General features: G+C 40.7%; 1 protein-coding gene across 2 annotated transcripts in view; it reads left to right on the top strand.

Moving 5' to 3' along the window:
- Nucleotides 1-19274, top strand: part of Ndfip1 (Nedd4 family interacting protein 1) — a 41814-nt gene extending 22540 nt beyond the window's left edge. Inside the window, exons 3-8 of one of the 2 annotated variants that reach the window (XM_060377354.1) lie at nt 436-566; nt 3421-3508; nt 4187-4311; nt 8755-8821; nt 13566-13671; nt 18317-19274. In XM_060377354.1, coding sequence (XP_060233337.1) covers nt 436-566; nt 3421-3508; nt 4187-4311; nt 8755-8821; nt 13566-13669 — 515 coding nt within the window. In that variant the 3' untranslated portion in view covers nt 13670-13671; nt 18317-19274. The remainder of the gene's footprint in view (nt 1-435; nt 567-3420; nt 3509-4186; nt 4312-8754; nt 8822-13565; nt 13672-18316) is intronic. The other variant, XM_021654645.2, reaches the window with a different exon arrangement.
- The last annotated feature ends 389 nt before the right edge of the window (nt 19275-19663 follow it).

Below are 19663 nucleotides of genomic sequence, written 5' to 3'. Positions count from 1 at the left end.
TTGTAAGTTCAAGGACAGCCTGGGCAAAATTAAAAGAGGGCTGGAGATGTGGCTCAGTGCATATCTTGTCTGCATGCACAAGGCTCTGGGTTTGATTCCGCAGTACCACAGAAATAAACACTTCTTAAATTCATAGTGGTCCAAAACAATTGGAAGTAAGGATATAAAGTGAGTTTTTAAATTTATTCGTTTTGATTGATTGGTTGGCTGGTTGATTGGCAAGAGTCTCACTATGTGGCCTTGGCTGGATTGGAACTTGCTATATATAGCACAGGCTGCCCTAGAATTCACAGAGAGCCACCTGCCTTTACCTCCTGAGTGCTAGGATTAAAGGTGTGGTGAGTCTATTTTTTAAATATAAACTTAAAAATCATCCTGAGTGTTTATAAATGTCTTTTGCTTCATTTAGATTTTGTTACTTTTTTTTCCCTGCAGCATATTTTGACTACAAAGATGAATCTGGGTTTCCAAAGCCCCCTTCTTATAACGTGGCTACAACACTGCCCAGTTATGACGAGGCTGAGAGAACCAAGGCTGAAGCCACGATCCCTTTGGTTCCTGGAAGAGTAAGCAGTTTCTTTATGTTGCTTTTGGGCTACTTAGTTGGAATAAAGTTATTTTCTTATCCAATATTGAGTTACTGGAATAGCCTTGGTTACAGCTAATTTTAAGCATATATATTTTCATTTGGAATAATAAGTATCCTTTCCTGAAAATGATGCACTGAGCAGAAAACCACTGACCTGTTCATTTTGCTGTACTTCTAAGGACACTACCACTGCCACCTCCCCTTCAAGCCTCCTGGGATGGGAGGAGAGGACTTAGGTAATACACGGGCTTTGCTTTGATTTGCACACACACTTAATATTTTGGTATTAGCTCATAACTGTTAGGGATGCCTATGGAGAGAGGAAATACAAATGACATCATTGAATTCATGAGACCTAGCGCCATCCATGTAAACTTTGTGTCTCCAGCATTCCAGGTTATACCATTTGTGTGCCATCTGTAGGTTCAGATCCCTTCTAGCCTGCTGAAGATGGGAGAGAGATTTAAGATTGATGCAGATAGGAGTAGGAGTATATAGCTCAGTTGGTAGGGTGCTTGCCTAGCATGTACAGAGCCCTGGGCTTGATCCCCAGCACAGCATACACTAAATATGGTGGCACATGCCTGTAATCCCACCACTCAGGAGGTGGAAGCAGGAAGATTAGAAGTTCAAGGTCATCCTCAGCTGCATACTGAGTTCATAACCAGCCTGGGATTCATGGGATGCTGGAAGGAAGGAATCAAGAGTAAGTAGACACTCAGCAAGTGGCAGCAGCAGGCAGCACACCTTCTATAGTATGCCTGCTCTTGTGCAGCCTTGGACCCCTAGCTCTACTTAAAAGTAGACAAGTAGAACTGGTGGCATTGGCACACACCTGTAATCCCAGCACTCAGGGAGGCAGAAGCAGCTGCATCTCTGTGAGTTTGAGGTCAGCATGGTCTGCAAAACAACTTAGGACAGCTAAGGCTACCCAGAGAAACTCTATCTTAAGTCTATACAGCACAAGAGCTGTGCAAGAACATCAAGAACTTTGTCTTTTTACTAGATGATCATAGGTAGAATACCGGGTTTGTAGATGACCTAGGGTTTTGATAGAGGGAAAAGCCCAGAACACACATATGTTCAACCAGGGACAGAGCAGTTCTGTGGATATAATGATTAGTTTTGTGTGAGCAAGGAGTTTGCAAAGGGAGTTTGGAGATGTGACCAGAACTGTAATTTGTCGCATCCTTGGAACAGTAAGCTTGAGACATTTGCAGCTGGTGTATAGCTTAGGGAGATTCTTCAGATTTTTGAACAAGAGTGTGAAAGGACTAGTGGTATTTTAAAAAGCAAGAACCTAGAAACAGTGTATAGAAGGAGTCCCAGGACATGGAGAGGATATGAAGAAATATGAAAGATACAGACAGTACTCTCAGAAGTCACTTTAAGTTATCTTTGGAGTCTATCTTTGAGTAGTTATTCAAAATGAATACTAAAACAGGACTAATTTAAATTTGCATCATGTTATTAATCATCACATTATTAATATTAAGTCAGGATATTAGATATTTGCTAATTTTTTTAAGTGTAAAACAAATGATATGTCATAAAAATTTCCAACAGTAGAGGAAGTTTGTTAAATCACAAAAGAAAGTGACCACTGCCAATGCCCATCTAGGTCCCAGTCTCCACAGGGATCTTCCCATACCTTTCTGCTATAAAATAAGTTTTATTTGTCCTGAAGACCTTTCATTTGAGGAGCGCTCATTGAACTATGGAGAAGTGTGGTCAGTTTTACTTTGAGGTTGTATCCAAGTTACTTTTATATCACTCAGTACATCGTCTACATGATTTGAAAAGGTTGGCCACATACCTTCGTGTTGGCCAGGATCATGTTCCTTCTAGGCTATAGTAATAATAATTGTCTTTTCAGATTAGGATGGACAGATCCTGTCTGTCAGTAAGGAAGGAGTTGTCAGATCTGTGTTCCAGTGCAAACAAGTGCTTATGTTGCTGAGCAGTGGACAGCCATGTGCTCTTCATGGATGAACATTCTGTCCTTGCCCCTTGGAAGCATTTGAGATGCCACTGTTGCCTCTTCAGTGGGTTCTAGCTCCTGATATTACAGGTCTCCAACAGACCCTGGGTTGCTGGTACTTCAGAGTTCAAATCATATGTGTAGTTAATTTTTTTTTGTTTGTTTGAGGTAGGGTCCCACACATCCCTTGGGGAGCTAGAACTTGCTCTGTAGACCATGCTGGCTTGAAAGTCACAGAACTCTACCTGCCTCTGCCTCGTGAGTGCTAGGGTTAAAGATGTGCCACCATGCCCAGCTGAGGAATCTTCTTAAAATAATTTGCTATGGGTCTAGAAATGTAGCTTAATGGTAGTTCCTGCTTGACATTTGTGAGGTGAGAACCTAGGTTCAAATAATAACCACAGTACAAATAATAACTAAGAATAAGAATAATAACTCTATAAATAAATAGTTTTGAAAGCTCTTAGGATATTAAAATGATTCATTTTTGCTCCAAGTTGCTGAGCCTTTAATGCTTAGTTCTGGATTAAACCAGTAATAAATGTACTCCTAGATACTTGTATTCACTTGTATTGTGCTTTTTTTTCTTTAATTTATTTAACTTTATTTTATGTGCATTAGTGTGAAGGAGTCAGATTCTTTGGAGCAGGCAGTTGTGAGCTGCCATGTGGGTGCTGGGAATTGAACCCCAGTCCTTTAGAAGTACGGACGGTGCTCTTAACCACTGAGCCATCTCTCCAGCCCCATTTATTAGTGTTTTTGTTTTGTTTTGTTTTGTTTTTTCTGATGTCATTCCTTTGTCCAGAAATAATTCATTATGACCGTGCCTTATTCTTTTTCCTTTGTTTAGGATGAAGATTTTGTGAGTCGAGATGACTTTGATGATACTGACCAGCTGAGGATAGGAAATGATGGGATTTTTATGTTAACTTTTTTCAGTAAGTGTATACGCAGCAATCACTTCCTACAAACCCAAATGCTCTGAATTCATCAATGGGAAGTATGATTATGGGCGCTGCATTTTTACACACACCAATTCTTTCCTTCCAGGCCCCCAGGGCCCATTGCTATCAAGCCTGCTCATACCCAGATAGCACAGTAGGAATGTAGCAACTTTATCTGATGGGTTTTGTTCTATAAACTTCTATTTTTCTGATAGATCAAGGTCAATCTGATTTTCTTCTTTGTGTTGTCTTAATTTATGTTTTTATGCACCTCACTTACCAGTGAGCACCTATTTTATTTACTCTATTAAAAACACAGAAAACTCAGTGCAAAAGAAGTGATGCTATGAGCTGTCAGAAGACATAGAGCAGAATGATAACTTAAATCACATTAACCTGGGGCCTCCAGTGTAATATCCACAGCATTTAGTTTACTAAATACTAGTCTGTATGGCAGCAAAGATAGGAACAGGGTGTTTGGCACAGACAGCAGCACATATAGAGGATAAAACAGACTCAAAGTCTCTCTCTTACGAGATTGAAAAATGCTTGTGGGGAGGCAGAGATAGGTAAGAGGAGGCCCCTTGGTGTCCTTGGGAAAGCCATGTAAGCAGAGGCTGCTGCAAAGAACTCTGTCCTTGGCTAACCTATCTTTTTCCTCCACTCTTACAGTGGCATTCCTCTTCAACTGGATTGGGTTTTTCTTGTCTTTTTGCCTGACCACCTCCGCTGCGGGAAGGTATGGGGCCATCTCAGGATTTGGTCTTTCTCTAATTAAGTGGATTCTTATTGTCAGGGTAAGTTGCATAGCAGAGAACATAGATTGTGAAGAGAAGCAGTATTTGAAAATATTTGAATATTTTCATTTTTTTGATATTTTAATATTTAAAGTAATAATTTGGTTTGTCTTTGTTCTGGTTCAAAGATAAAGCAAGTTAAAATCTATTGCACACAGTTCCTATCTTCATGTTTCATGTATAGATCTGTAAGGTGATGATCTATCTTACAGGTTGTTTTGATGTTTACGATATGCTAATGGATGTATACAGCCTGGAGTTTCTTTGATACAAAGGGTATCTCTTTGCTGTCTCAGAAAAGGCAGGCATTCATGTCAATTCTCTTGTAATTTTAACCTCATTACTTTGTGTATCCTTCCCTAGATTTTACTTCTAGGACTGCTTATGCAGAAATATGTCTAGTGCTCCATTAGAGAATTTCCTTTGATAAAATTATAGTACTGTATGTCTTCAGTGATACGGGATTACCCAGGTGAAGCTGCATAAAATAATTGTAATTCTAAAACATCTAGGTTCTTAAAAAAATCAACAACAACAGCAAAAACAGCTATCTTTAATTTGTTCAAAGCCACACAACTGTTTAAAAATGCTTTCAAAGAGGGAGCCAAGGTCTTAGTGATGATCTTAATGGAGCTGCCGAATGTTCAGGGTATGATGCAAAGTATACTTTAAAAGCCTAAATGTTGCCTTGAGGTGGTGGCACAGGCCTTTAATCCCAGTACTAGGGATGCAGGTAGATCTCTGAGTTCGAAGACACCCTGGTCTATATAACTAGTTTCAAGATAGCCGGGGCAAGAGAAACCGTGTCCAAAAAAAAAAAAAAAAACACAAAAAAACAAAAAGGCCTAGACCTTGAACCAGACTTACCTACCACTGGGTTCAGTACTTTTTTAAAGTGTACTTTGCTGCCACCTGTACGGTCCCACACTTCTAATCCCAGCAGAGATGGGTGGTTCTCTATGAGTTCAAGGCCAGCCTAATTACATAGTGAGTTACACAGGAAAAGCCTGTGTACAAACAGATGAGTTTGTTGCTATTGTCAGCCTGGCAGACAAAACCAGATTGTTATAAATTGGCATACTGTGCCTGGGGAGATGGTTCAGTGGATAGGAGCACTTGCTGGCAAGCATGAGAACCCCAGTTTGAGTCTGTACCCACATAAAAAGGTGGGTGTAACTGCACATGTCTAGAATCACCACAGCATTGAAGAGTAGAGATGGCAGATCCCAGAGATCGCTGAGCAGCCAGTCTAGTCAAAAAGGCAAGCACCTGCTTTAGTGAGGTGAAGCGTGATAGAGGAAGACACCTGATGTCTTGCTCTGGTTTCTGTGTGTGTCTGAGCATCATGTATGCACCTCACACATGAACAGCACACCCATTATTAATTAATGGATGTTACTTGGCCATTGTAGCTTTTCAAGGCAATTCTAAAGCATTCATTGACTATTTTAGGAACCCAAAATCCTTTGAAAATTAGATAATTGTGGTTTCTTCCTGGATAGCTCATTTATATTCATTTAAAAACATTGACTTCGGAAAAAACAGTCAGAACCCATGGACTTGAAGACCCAAGTCCAAGAGAAGTTGTCATTTCTTTTTAAATTTTTAATTGTCACTTTATTAAGAAATAAAATATTAGGAACCGGGGAAATGGGTTGGTGGGAAAGTCCTTGCCACAAAAGCATGATTTTGGATTCCTAAAAACCTATGTAAAAGCCAGACGAAGTAGTACATGCTTTGTGCTGCCAGTGCTCCTGTGGGGAGAAAAGAGGCAAAGAGAAGAATCTGGAAGGGAAACAGGCCGACTAGCGTCTGTCTGCGGCATGCAGAGACCCTGTTTTTAACAGGGTGGAAGGCTAGGACCAACACCTGAGCTTCTCAACTTCCACATGCATGTCAAGATGTGCACTTGCGCGCACACACAGAATAGAAAGAAAGGAGAGAAAAGTATGCACTGGAGCCTCCAGCATCTCTGCTTCTCAGTCTGTTACCTCTGGTTAAAGTCTGAAGTTTTCACAAAGAAATGGGTGATAAGTTTTTTGTTGTTATTTGTTTGTTTGTTTCATTGTTTTGACTTGAGACAGTGTCTCACTATTTAGCCCTGGCTGGACTAGAACTTTCTGTCTAGACCAGGCTGGCTTTGAACTCGCAGAGATTCACCTTCCTCTACCTCCCTAGTGCTAGAATCAAAGGCATGCACTCGTTCTTGGCCCCAGTTGATACATTTTAAATGGCTTGCCATATAGAGCGGTAAAATTTCTCAGGCCATCCTGTTCAAAACTTGCCTTGCTCAGGAGCCCTCTGCTTCTCAGATCATCTTGGTACCACAGTGCTTATGGTTGTAATCCTTTTTAAATGGTCACGGTCCCAAATTGTGAAAGGAGTGATGCTGGCAGTTTGCATTTGCAAAGAGAAGCTACACACTTCTTTCCAGTGAAAATTTTCACAGAATAATGAAAGAGGGAAAAAAATCCCATCCTGAGGTGTCTCAGATCTTTATGGCATCAAGATTTTTTTTTTTAAGAACCATGTTTGTATAAATTTTCACTGTATTTTTAGTTATTTCAGGTGACACTTATTGTATGCAATTCATAAATCAAATTTTATTAAAGGTTCATATGTACAGAAAAATTGTATATACATATGTATAGGATTTGAAACTGTTGTCATTTTAAGCATTCATGATGGTCTTGAAAGCTGTCTTCCATGGACAAAGAGAAAATACTGCATTTTAATTCTCAGACCTTTTACGCAGGAAAATTGGTTACAGATCTATTAAACACTAAATCTTTAACTAAATGGTCAAAAATATAAGCTATTAGAAAGACTGAACTTACATTATTAAGTATCCTTGGAATCTAACAAAAAACAAGCTCAGGATGGCTTAGCAAGTCAGAAAAAAAATGAAGTTTTTAATTCCCCACCAAAATAAGTCCTGCCAGAGAGGTTCATAGATCAGCACTTCAGCATCAACAGGGAGAGCTGAAACTTCAGCTTGTTGCCATAGTTCTCGCTCTCATCCGGTTTAAAAGCTGGTGGTTTAGATATTATACTGAAACACAACAGTACTTCGCAGACGACTGTGAACTACACGTGATTTAAAGTACTCACCCTGCAGAATGGCATAGTGTAGTGTCAGAATATGCTAGAATCTCGGCTGTTTTGCCCTGTGATCTTGAGGCTGCCTGAGAGCTGTGACTGGCTACCACCACCCAGCATCCTGAGAGACTCTTTTCATCCTACCTAGCGCAAGGCTGGGGAAAGACTCAAATGCAAAAGATGATTTTTACTGAAGGCATATTGCTTGTGTTCTATCATAAAGTTAATGGCTTTTTCTTTTCATTTGGTTTTTTGAGACAGGGTTACTTTGTGTAATAGCCTTGGCTTTTCTGGAACTCACTTTGTAGACCAGGCTGGCCTGGAGAGATCCACCTTCCTCTGACTCTTGAGTGCTGGGATTAAAGGCATGTGCCACCACATTCAGCTCAGTTAATCATTTTTTTGGGGGGGCCATCTGTATTCTTTTTCTCTTTCAAGAGGCCTTCAGTTCTTACTAAAACAGTGTGCTGTGCCAATTCCTGGCAAAGGTACAGGCCTATTGTGAAGTACATGATACAAAGTTCTGAAGTCAAGGTTAGTAACAAATGGGCCCTGGCTGGCATGGAGACAGTGATGTCAGCCAAACAATTGCCTCTAGTACTGAATGCAAACAATAGAATTAGAAACATATTGAGATGGGAAATACATTGTGGAGGATTGCCAGATTAGAGTCATGTACTATCATGCTAGGGATTTTTTAAAGTTTTCTAACAAAACCAAGAGCTGAGTATGGTGGCACAAGTGTGTTATTCCAGCACTTGGGAGACTGAAACAGAAAGAGCAAAATTAAATCCATCCTGAGCTATATACCAGCCACTCCACCCCTTTGCCCTCCCTCTACCCGTGTCTGAATACATGCAGAGCCCATTCTTTTGTATATTTGCAAAATGAGGAGTCCATAATAGAGTAGAAAATGTTAAGGTTTTTCCCCCCATTTGAAGAAGCTGGTTTGCATTTATTGAAACAATTTCAAATTAAAAGTGAATATATCTTATTTTTACAATTTTTTTTTTTGTGGTGCTAGAGATGGTTCAGTGGTTACTATTTGCTTTTGCAGGGGACCTGGGTTTGATTCCCAGCACCCATTCAGTGGCTCACAACCATTTATAATGCTAATTCCAAGGGAAGCTGATACTCTTTTCCTAACTGGAAGCATTCACGCACCAAGCATTCATGTGGTGCACATACAATAATAAGGCAAAACGTGCTCATTAAATAAATGATTAAAAAATACTATAAATGGTCTAAGTGACAGTTGTGTTTTGTGTGCCTCTAAATTAGTATATGAAATTGTTCTGTTAGCCTGAAATAAAGTCTTTGCCTTTTTTTCTTTCTTTCTTTCAGTTTTCTACCTATTTCCCTGGATACTTTGATGGCCAGTACTGGCTCTGGTGGGTGTTCTTGGTTTTAGGTAAGTGCTTTTAACATAAGAAAATGAAATTAAAATTTTTTTTCCTTAAATTTTTAAAAAAATGTCTGTTGTAAATAAAAAAGAGTATTGGGCTATATAGTGTTAATTATTAGCCCTAAGAATATCACAGCGCTATTATCTAACCCACTATCACAAATAATGACACAAGACATCTGTTAGATTTTATAATTGCCTTATTTACCTTGAGCCCGGCAGATATTGCTACCTCAGTACCCTCACCATCCATCTCCCAGCCCCCATCCAGTGCCATCCTCCCTTACCATCCTCATCTGGTCTAGCATAATCTCAAGATACTTGCTTATATTTTTCATCTTGGTGTTTTCTCCATCCATGTCATCCTTGGAGTCCTTCCTCCTCGCCCACATGGTTCCTTCTCCATGTAACCATCATGGTGTCCTCCTTCCTCCTCTCTTTCTATCCGTCTCTTTCTTTTGATTCTCCTGTCCTCAAAAGCCTAGGAACCTTAGCCATACCTACCCATATCTGCCCTGCCTAAGGTATAGGCCTTTTAATCAACCAGTCAGGTAGGTTTACATAACAAGGATAGGTGTATCCAGGCAACAATATACACGAATCAGAGCAACCTCCAACAAATGTAAATTAGACAGCTAAAATTACTTTAGCAAAGCCTCATTTCACTGTATAGTATTCACCAACAATTTAAAATCTCATTTTCAAGTGTTTCTTCCTTAAAGGTCAGGTAGTTCCAGCAGTAGAGTAGAGTAGCATGCATGTTAATATAACAGTTTGTGAAGTGCTTTTCCTGCTCCATTTAATTCTGATCATTGGGCATACTGGTGACACTATAGTGTGGAATTTTTTTTTTCTACTTCTAGTTACTGCCACAGAGGGCTTGCAAACTCAACTCCAAGTTGATTATAAATGTACTCTAACCAGCTGAATTAATTACGTATGTAAGCCATCTTTGGCTAGATCTGTCAGTAGACCACAGAAAATTTATATGTAGCTCAATGCACATAACTTTGTAGTAAAAGGACAGATTAAAACTATATGGCTAGGCCTGGTGGTGGAAGCTACCCCCCACCTCTTTAATCCCAGCAGTTGGGAGGCACATCACTGAGTTCTAGGCCAGCCTGGTCTACAGAACTAGTTCCAGACAGCCAAGACTACACAAAGAAACCCTGTCTTGAAAAAACAAAGAAAAAAAAAAAACACACCCTATATACACACACACACACACACACACATACACACATGTGCGTGCTTGCACACATGAAGGTAGTCTGGCTATTAATCTTCAGATTATAATTTTCATTATTTTCTTTCTAATCATTAAAATAAGGAAATTAGTATTGGTGAATTATTTTAAGGTGGCTTTGTTATTTATAAGGAAATATGTGTGATATAATAACAGGCTATCCTCATCATTGCTGTCATGTCTACAAAGCAATGACAGAGCTATCCAGTAGCTTTCAAAGAAGATGAGGTTTGAGGGATGGTTCGGTGGTTAAAAGTTCAGAGTGTTTTTGCAAGGGACCCAAGTTTGATTCCCAGTACCCATATCTAACCATGAGAGTGCCTGTACTCACCTGCACATACCCCAACACAGAAAACATACAATTAAAAGTAAAGTTTTAAAAAGAAAGATAATATAATTGGCATTAGACATCTGTGACATTATCACTCTGGCCTGCAAAGGTCAGCACTCATGATGTGACTCTTGGTTATCACCAAAAACTTTTTTTTCCTAGTTTAGACCTTTCTTTTTTTGTTTTCATTTGTTTGCTTTTGTTGTTGTTGTTTTGTTTTTGTTTTTGTTTTGAGATGAGGTTTCTCTGTATGGCCCTGGCTCTTTGCCTCCCAAATGCTGGGATTAAAGGCTTGTGCAGCTACACCTGGCCTTCTTTCTTTTTGGTTTTGTTTGTTTTCCTCTCTCTTTATTTTTTATTTTTATTTTTAAAGCAAAGTCCCAGTGTAGGCCAGGCTGGTCTACAGGCTGGCCTACACGGATACGTAGCTGAGGATGACCTAGAACTGATCTTCTTTCCTGTTCCTTTCAAGTAGTGGATCCTAGAGGTGCACCACCATGCCTGATCCCTAATTTGACCGTCTCCTTTTCTGTTTCCTTTTGAGACAGGGTCTTGCTGTGTACTCTGTCGCTGGCCTAGAACTCACTCTGTAGATCAGGAAGTCCTTGAGCTTGCTTGATCCTCCTGCCTCTGCCTCCCTAGTGTGCACCACCATGTTTAGTTCCTGCTTTACACACCTTCGTGTATCCTCTGTCCAAGCTGTTGGTGGGACTGTTCTTCCTGAATCTGGCTAGCTCAGCCTAACACCTAAGCTCAGCAGGAGCTTGAGAGTTGAGACCTGCCTTTCTTAGTCAATAGATCCAAGCACTACTGACCCTGCATCTTAGAAAATGCAAGTCATCCATGCCATCATTCCCTCCTGCACTGGGGCATTATCTATTCTGGATTACTGGAATCTAATGTTTCCAGAAAGAGAAAGGGTGAATTTCCCCCTCCCTTGATTTCCACAAGTTTAATAAAACTGAGTAGCAGGAGAATGGCTCAGGAGGAATAATGTTCGCCTTGTTTATTCTCTCAGATGGACTCTGAGAGAAAAGCTGGGTTGAGTATTGAGCCCAGTGGCCTAGGACACTTGCCTAGCATGCTCAGTCCTTGGCCTTAATCCCTAGCACCATTTGAAAGATGATGAAGAATAAAGCTGATCACTCACTGGCTGAAAGATAGACCAAAGTCCAGATGGATCAAAGGAGAAACGGGGGCTGGAGAGATGGCTCAGTGGTTAAGGGTACCGTGTACTCTTTGAAAGGACCCAGGCATTTTCCAGCACCCACATAGCAATTCACAACTGTCTGTAATGCCAGTTCCAAGGGATCTGACACCTTCACACTAATGCACACAAAATAAAAATTAAATTTTTTTAAAAAGAAATAGTAGGCATTTTTTCAGTTGGCTTGTTTGTAATATAAATTAAATACAGTTAATGGACTGATTTCTGTATCAGTGTTTCCTGGAAGAAGGATTGATATTTTATTGTTGAGCCTTTTTTGCTGTGTTGTATTTCATGTGTGTTTGCAGCCTGTCCTCCTGTCTCGGGAACGTCTGTAGGGATCTGTGCAGAGCATACCCAAGCTGGTGGCTCCGGACCTGCAGCTAGTGAACTCCAGCAGTTTGTTTACCCCAGTTGTTACTTCGGTTTTTTGAAACAGAGTTTCTCTGAGTAGTCCTGTCTGTCCTGGAATTCACTTTGTAGACCAGGCTGTCCTGAAGCTGAGATACCTGGCTGCCTGTGTCTCCTGAATGCTGGGATTAAGGGTGTATGCCACCACTGCCTAGTTTACCCTAGTTATTCTTAAAGTTGCTTTAAATTAGTTGGCAGCATTTAAAAATCAAGATACTTTACACAAACACCTTAAAATTTTAAGCTTTTCTCAGCACTTGGAATAGCTAGCAAATACAGTCCCATATGGCGCTGCTAGTCCCTCCTTTCCAATGATGGCGCTGCCATTTCAGGAGAACCAGCTTGTGAAGGTTAGCCTATACTATATTTCTGTGCTTTTGGTGTCAAACTGAATGATACTCATTAGTCTCAACATTGATAACTCTTGGTTTTTACTAAAAAAAGAACTTTTTACCACTGAGTTTATTTAAAAACTCCTTAAAGCAAACTAGGTTAATGATTACTTGGAGCTGGGACAGAAGAGGAGGGCTCAGGTGAATGAGTAACCACTACTAAGGTCCACCGGTTAGGAGAGGGATGACAGATAGGCCTAAATTAGATTGTGATTGTTGTACAAGTCAGTAAATCCGTTAAAACTCACCGCCTTGGATGCAGTGAACTCTATGCATTGCATTGCTACTTTGTGTCAGTAATGGCATTGAAGAGCATCTCTGAAGGAGGGTTTTCATTGGAGGGGCACATTGAGGGCTGAATGTGTGAGTTTGCTGCTGTCAGACCATCTTTAAGAGTAGAAAACTGGGCGGGGCATTGCTGAACACCTTTAATCCCGGCACTTGGGAGGCAGAGACAGGTGGATCTCTGAGTTCAAGGCCAGCTGTTCTATCGAGCAAATTCCTGGACAGCTAAGGACTAGGAAGAGAAACCGTCTCTGGGAAAAAACAAAAGTACAAAACTGGAGTTCTACACAAGTGGGTGCTGACATCTAGTGGACAACGTTATGTACTGGTGGCAGAAAATTAAATAACAAAAGATCAGAATTAAGCTTGACAACAGCAAAATTTTGGTGGTGTGTGCCTGTAATCGAAGAAAACTCCGGAGGAGGAGGCAAAAAAAAAAAGTAGGAGTTCAGAACACCTTGCTCACATAGAAGATTGGAGATCAGCCTGTATACTGAGACCATATTTCAGAAAACAAAACCATTTGTAATCTCTCCTTTTGGAGTTAATTGTGTGGATGTTATTTGGGAACTCAGCAGGAAGAGTCTATAGACTTCCCAGTGAGGCCTCCAGATGTAAATGTGTGGTCCCATTTTACATTCCATTTCCTTTTGAGACCAGTTAGCTCCTTCAGAGAGGCACTTACACTTGAGATTATGCCTTCCTGTTGAGATGTGGATAATTGAATAGAAAAGTCCTTTGAAGATATTGGGGGAAACTGCCTGTGTTAATAGGCTTCAGCAGGAAAATGACATGTTCCTGTTACAAGGAGAAGTTCTGGGGAAGGGGTTTAATGCATAAATTACAAGTTCATTCTTGACTTTTCTTTTCTTAATTAGGCTTTCTCCTGTTTCTCAGAGGATTTATCAATTATGCAAAAGTTCGGAAGATGCCAGAAACTTTCTCAAATCTCCCCAGGACCAGAGTTCTCTTTATTTATTAAAGGTATGGGGGTGGTGTGTGTTCCTGTTGTAATCATGTGATAGCATTGCAGAGTTCCAATCAGTTTGGAGTGAGGCTGGGATAGGGATACATACATTGTAGGAGGGCATAAAAAAATTCTTGTCTTTTCCCTATTTTTATTGGAGGAGTGGTGTTTACAAAAGTTGTTGAGGGCAAAGGGGAAGAAAAAAGTTGTTTTGGCAATATACAGGCAAGTGTATCAGTAATAATGGGGGGAGGGGCAGTTAGGGTATTGATGACCAGGTTGAGCTCATCAGGCCTTCTCTCTCTTCCCTACTCTCACAGAGCCACAGAATGCCCTGAGGGGAATCAGCAGCTACATTAGAAACAGGTCCTCTTGCTGTGCTACTGACAAGCCCACTAAGACATCCATTTCTTAAAATTAATTCTTGGGCCTTTGCCACCTTGCCTTTGCCTGTTTCAGCTTTCTACCAAGATTTTACCACTCTGGTGGAGCAGAAGCTCAGATCCAAGGGGAGGAGAGGGACCTTTCCTTTCCTTGGAACAGAACTAAGCCCTGAACTATTTGATTCGTACAGTTTTCCCCAGTAGCTGACTCCCATCTTTTACCAATGGCTACCTGAAGAGTGAGCTACCTTAAATACAGCAGAGAGCCCTGACAAGGCAGGCTATGCTTTTGTGGACTCAATTCTTTGCCCTTCTGGCTTTGGGGCTGTGTGTGATAGAATATAACCTTGAGCACCACTTAACAGCCAGTCCAGGTGAAGGCCCAGAAAAGGCCTTGTGGTAGCTGTGTGCAGCAGTTGCCACAAACCTTAAATGATGGTAGAATTGAGCTTGTGAAAGTTAGCTGTGTGGGGGAGAACTGCAGTCTCCTGAGATGCAATGGAGAACGGAGACCGACTGCAGCTCAGCTCCGACTTCAGGGTGGCTGTGGGTCCTCCTTGCAGACAAACTGTCCTGTAGGAATGTGAGGGTAGCTGTGAATTTCCCAGGGAAATCACCCCTCTGTCTGTTGTCTTCATTTTTCATATAGAAGGATATTTGACAGGCTTTGGGGTATAGTTCAGTGCACAAAATTTGATCCCCCATTGGAAAGGGAAGGGAGGAAAGGGGAGAAGCAGGGAAGATTTGGGTAGGTGAGGGCATTGCACACTTTCTTCATCTTCTGACATACAGCGAGTAGTAGCCAGGACAGGGACTGCCTAACTCTCCATTCTGCTATGTTAGGGATTTTGATAGGAATTATGTCATTATACACCTTTTATTTTTCTAAAGATTTTGGTAAATTTTTGAGTGATCTACATTGAAAGTCATGAATCTTCCAGGCCATGATAGCAGCACCAGTTTTTAGGACAGTGCTGTGGGAACTGGTCAGAGATGGTTTGAGAGGGGTTTCTGTGGTGTGCTTCAGAGGTCCTCAGGAACCTGCACATAAGTAAATTTATTTGCTTTCTGCCGAGCCTCAGTGTGCTGGTTGGTATGAAGTCATGCAGAATATGACCAGGGAGCCTAGACCACAAGGTGAAGGGACTGGGATTTGAAAGCAGTGTTTACAATTTTGTTTCCTTTACCAGTTAACTCCTGAGAATCTTTTAGAGGGAAATGGTAATATTCTGTAGGTATACAAATGCCCTTTTACAGCTCAGACTCTAGAGGAGAAAACAGTGCACCGATAGGGTGTGGCCCACAGTTTTGTACCAGGAAGGCTGAGACATGATGATGAGTTTGAGGCCCAAGTTAGATATGCTAGTGAGTTAAGGGCTAGCTTGGACTATGTCTCAAAAACAAATGAAAAAGTGCATAGTTAACTAAATAGCCTAATTAACTTTTTTCTGTCTTGATAACAAAAAGTCAGAAGGGGTACAGTGGTGTTAATTGTATGACTCTGGAAGCAGAAGAAAGAAAATGTGCTTTTTCTATTGCTCAAAAGGGATAATGTCCTCCCTTCACTGAAAAGTGCGCTTTTATACAACACCCTGGGGCTGGCAGGGAAGCAAGAGCGGGCTGCTGCTGCTGAAGGTGAGGATTCTACTGTAGCTAGAAGACTCCAAAGGCACTTGCACAGTGAAGCACGATGGATTTGACAGCCTTTTTTAAAGCCATGTTAACCCCTCTTCCTTGTCAACTAGGAGGAGAAAGGTTTATTGCTTGCTGATTTATTTTTTTAATGAGAATTTCATGCATGAGCACTGTATGCCCCTTCTCCTCCAGCTACTGCATCTCCAACTCTGTCAAGTTCATAACCTTATTTCTAATTGTTATTATTGTTGCACATATATATTAGATACACACACAACATGCTCAGTATATTTACTGTTGCTCCAGTTTATTTATTGTAAAGGAAAGTCATTGTCTTTTCTTTTTGTTTTTTTGTTTTGTTCTGTTTTTTTCAAGACATGGTTTTCCTATGTAACCTTGGCTTTCCTGAAACTTACTCTGCAGACCAGGCTGGCCTCAAGCTCAGAGATCTGCCTCCCTCTGCCTCCTGAATTCTGGAATAAAGCTGTGTACTACCACCATCCAGCAACTTTGTTCTTTTTAAGACATTGTCTACATAGATAGCTTGGACTGGCCTTGAACTCCTTGCAAAGCCTGAAATCCACTGTGATCACAGGCATGCTACCAAACCACTGCAGTGGTTACTTTAGCTGGGTCACAACACCTGACAGGCAGCTTACAGAGGAAAGGGCTTACTGTGGTTAGCAGTGTGAGGAAAGTGCTGGGGAAGACAGCGCAACAGGAGGCAGCCACTCAACTTCTCTTTGAGGAGCAAGCATGAATGCTGGTGCTCTGCTCTTTCCTCTTTGGTCTGGCTCATCCAGCAGGATTTTTAAATGACTGTTGAGTGTCAGGTTTTGACTTTGAGAACCCTGACAAAACTGTTTATAAAGCAGCGTGAACTAAATGGCCAGGCAACACACTTGTACTCCGCTGTGTCCTGCAGACCAGCATTTGACTCAGCAGTCACTGACACTTTGGCTTTTATCTGTAGTCAAAACTGATAAAGGTGAAGTGACTTGGGTTTGTTAGGCCTCTTTAGAACAGCCTCCAGGTGGCAGCAGTTCTTCCGTTTCCCTTCTGCTTCTGCTCACTTTTCCGGTTCTGACAGTCCCCTGTGGTGTTGATGGGGAGCCATAGCCTGTCTGTCACTTTGTCTTGGTGTAAAGGACAGGTGTATCAATCATATCATTGGTCTACCAGACACAACTGAATTTGGAGTTGTGGGAAATGTTGACAGTTGTAAAAGAGTAAGTTCATTTCCCCCACTGTTGAATCTTCTTTACATGTTAGCAGCCTTTTGAAATGTTTACAGCCTAAGGGGAAAACAACAAGGTTTTATATGGTTTTATCAGAATCTAGAGAGATGGAAAAAAGGACACATATAGGCTTACATATGAGCCTATCTGGTGGTCAACCTAATATTTGGTTCCAAGTAGTTTCTTATATTTATTAAAGTGGTGTGTGTCTTTAGCGCTTCTTCTTTTGACATTACAGTAAAGAGTTACTTGAAGTTTTCCCCCCACTTTATTTCCATGAGAACTAAACCAGTAATGTCCGTACAGGCCCAGGAGTGTGGCTTAGTGACACACACACACATCTGCTTAAGCATTCAATGACCTGAGTTCAAGTCCTAAAGCAGAAGAAGACAGGGAAACACATAAACACAGAGATCATTATTTTATTTTATTTGTTGTTGGTTTTGAAGGCAGGGTTTCTCTGTGTAATAGCCCTGGCTATCCTGGGCTTGCTTTGTAGACCAGGATGTCCTCAAACTCATAGAGATCTGCCTGCCTCTGCCTCCTGAGTGCTGGGATTAAAGGCATGTACTGCCATGTCCAGCCAGACACCATTTTAGAATTCTACAATTCTGTCATATTACTTCTTAAAAGTTGGTTAGGAATTGCATATATTCTGAAAAACATACTTCCCAAATGCTTTGGTTCTTTTAAGATTTCAAAAGCATATCTGTGAGATAGGACAGGTGAGTTTACATTCACTTTCTAACTTTGCCACAATTCACATAGAGGGTGACATCATTGGTATCAGATTTTTTTTCCTGGGTGAGATCTGACAGAATTGTCAAGTGAATGGTAACAGTAGGTATATTAGAAAATGGACCTATTTAAGCTGTCCTCATGAGAGTAAGTATAAAATGAAGAATCACCACTTCCATTTTGTTCTTTTGTTAGAACAGAAGAGAGAAGAGTGAGGAACTCCTGATCTGATTTTTTCAAGAGGGAGCATACTGGGACTAGGGGACTGTAAAGTTGGGTTAGTAGTTAAGAGCACTTGCTGGGTTCAGAGGACCTGGGTTCAATTCCCAGCACCCACATGGTGGTCACAACCATCTTTAATTCTAGTTGAAGAAGATCCAGTGCTCTCTTACAGTTTTTGAGGGTACTGCACAGACATACACACAGACAGAACACCCATACAAATAAAAGAAGTCTTTAAAGAGAGCACAATTATGTATAGTGTGTGTGTGTGGGGGGGGTTGGTTTAAGAACTAGAAATTGACTGTTTATTGGCTACTATGTTGTCCGTGTATAGTAATCGTCATACTATGTTGAAATGCACCACAGATGTCTCTAAACATCTTCTGTGACTGACTACACCCTGCTCTTAGCCAAAATAACAGGCTAACTAGAGTTTGACTGTTCAGTGTCCTTCTTTGGCAGATGTTTTCTGGCAGAGGCCTTCCTGCACTGATGAAGTCCCTCGAGAAGCGAGAGCACCTGCAGGAAGTGAATCAGCGCCAGAATGGAGCACAGTCACCTGCTTTAAAAATAAAGTACTGTTGAAAAAGATCACTTCTCTCTATTTGTTCCTAGCTGTAAAATGTTAATAGTTAATGCAGAATTCTGTAATCATCGAATCATTAGTGGTTAACGTTTGAAAAAGCTCTTGCAATCAAGTCTGTGATGTATTATTAATAATGCCTTATATATTGTTTGTAGTCATTTTAAATAGCATGAGCCATGTCCCTGTAGTCAGTAGGGGGCAATCTTGCTTTATTCATCCTCCATCTCAAAGCAGATTTGAAATTACAGATTAGTGTAAGCTATGTTTAAGGCTGGCTGTTTGAAAAGGGGTTTTCTCAAAAGTCAAAACTTTGGTTATGACTATATTTCTGCACATAATCCATATTTCCTGTTCAGATTAATCTAGAAATACGTTTAATTGTACTGTGTGAACACCAGGAAACAAAACCATAGTGCAAAGCTCATCGTAGTGTTAACAATGTTCTCAATTGGTAAATAAGTATTAATTTTACATAGTCTATATTCAGAAATTACCTTTTCATTCTGTAGTTCTGTGTACAAAGGAATTCTTAAGGTGTTTGTCATCATATAAAATGGAAAAGGCAAAGACAGATTCAGATTAAATACTAAATGTTATTCTGTAAACTGAGTGGCTAGAATCACAGAGGGTCAGGAGCAAAGAATTAATTTGGAACTTTTGAGAAGATCCCTAACATTCTGTACTCCTTGCTTTTACAACTGTTATAACTGTAGAATGATGTGCTTGCTGCCCAAGTGCTAGCTCACTTTGGTTGCTATATTAAACTGTAAATACAATAGAACATTAATAAATGTCTCTGTGTAGCACCTTTTACTGTAGATCAGTGTTTAATTTTGGACTTTACATTTGTTGTGAAAACATTTTCTAATCTTACACAATAATCCAGAATATATTCTAAAAATTAAAACCTTATGTCTATTGCTGCAATAAAATACTGTAACCAAGCCAGGTGTGGTGGTGGTTATGCCTTTAATCCTAGCACTCGGGAGGCAGAGGCAGGTGAATCTTTTAAGTTCAAGGCCAGCTTGGTCAGAGCTAGTTCCAGGACATCCAGGCCTACACAGAGAAACCCTGTCTTAAATAAACAAAACAAAAACAAATCACCTTATTTCGGTTTAGAGTTCCACAACACAATCCACTGCAGGCAGAAGTCAGGGCAGGAACTCAAGGGAGGAACCTGCTGGCAGGAACTGGAGCAGAGGCCTCA

This window comes from Meriones unguiculatus, chromosome 2 (assembly GCF_030254825.1).
Source record: "Meriones unguiculatus strain TT.TT164.6M chromosome 2, Bangor_MerUng_6.1, whole genome shotgun sequence".
Classification (NCBI taxonomy): Eukaryota; Metazoa; Chordata; class Mammalia; order Rodentia; family Muridae; genus Meriones; species Meriones unguiculatus.
Note: the sequence above shows the minus strand (reverse complement) of the source record. Positions and strands in the feature narration are given on the sequence as shown.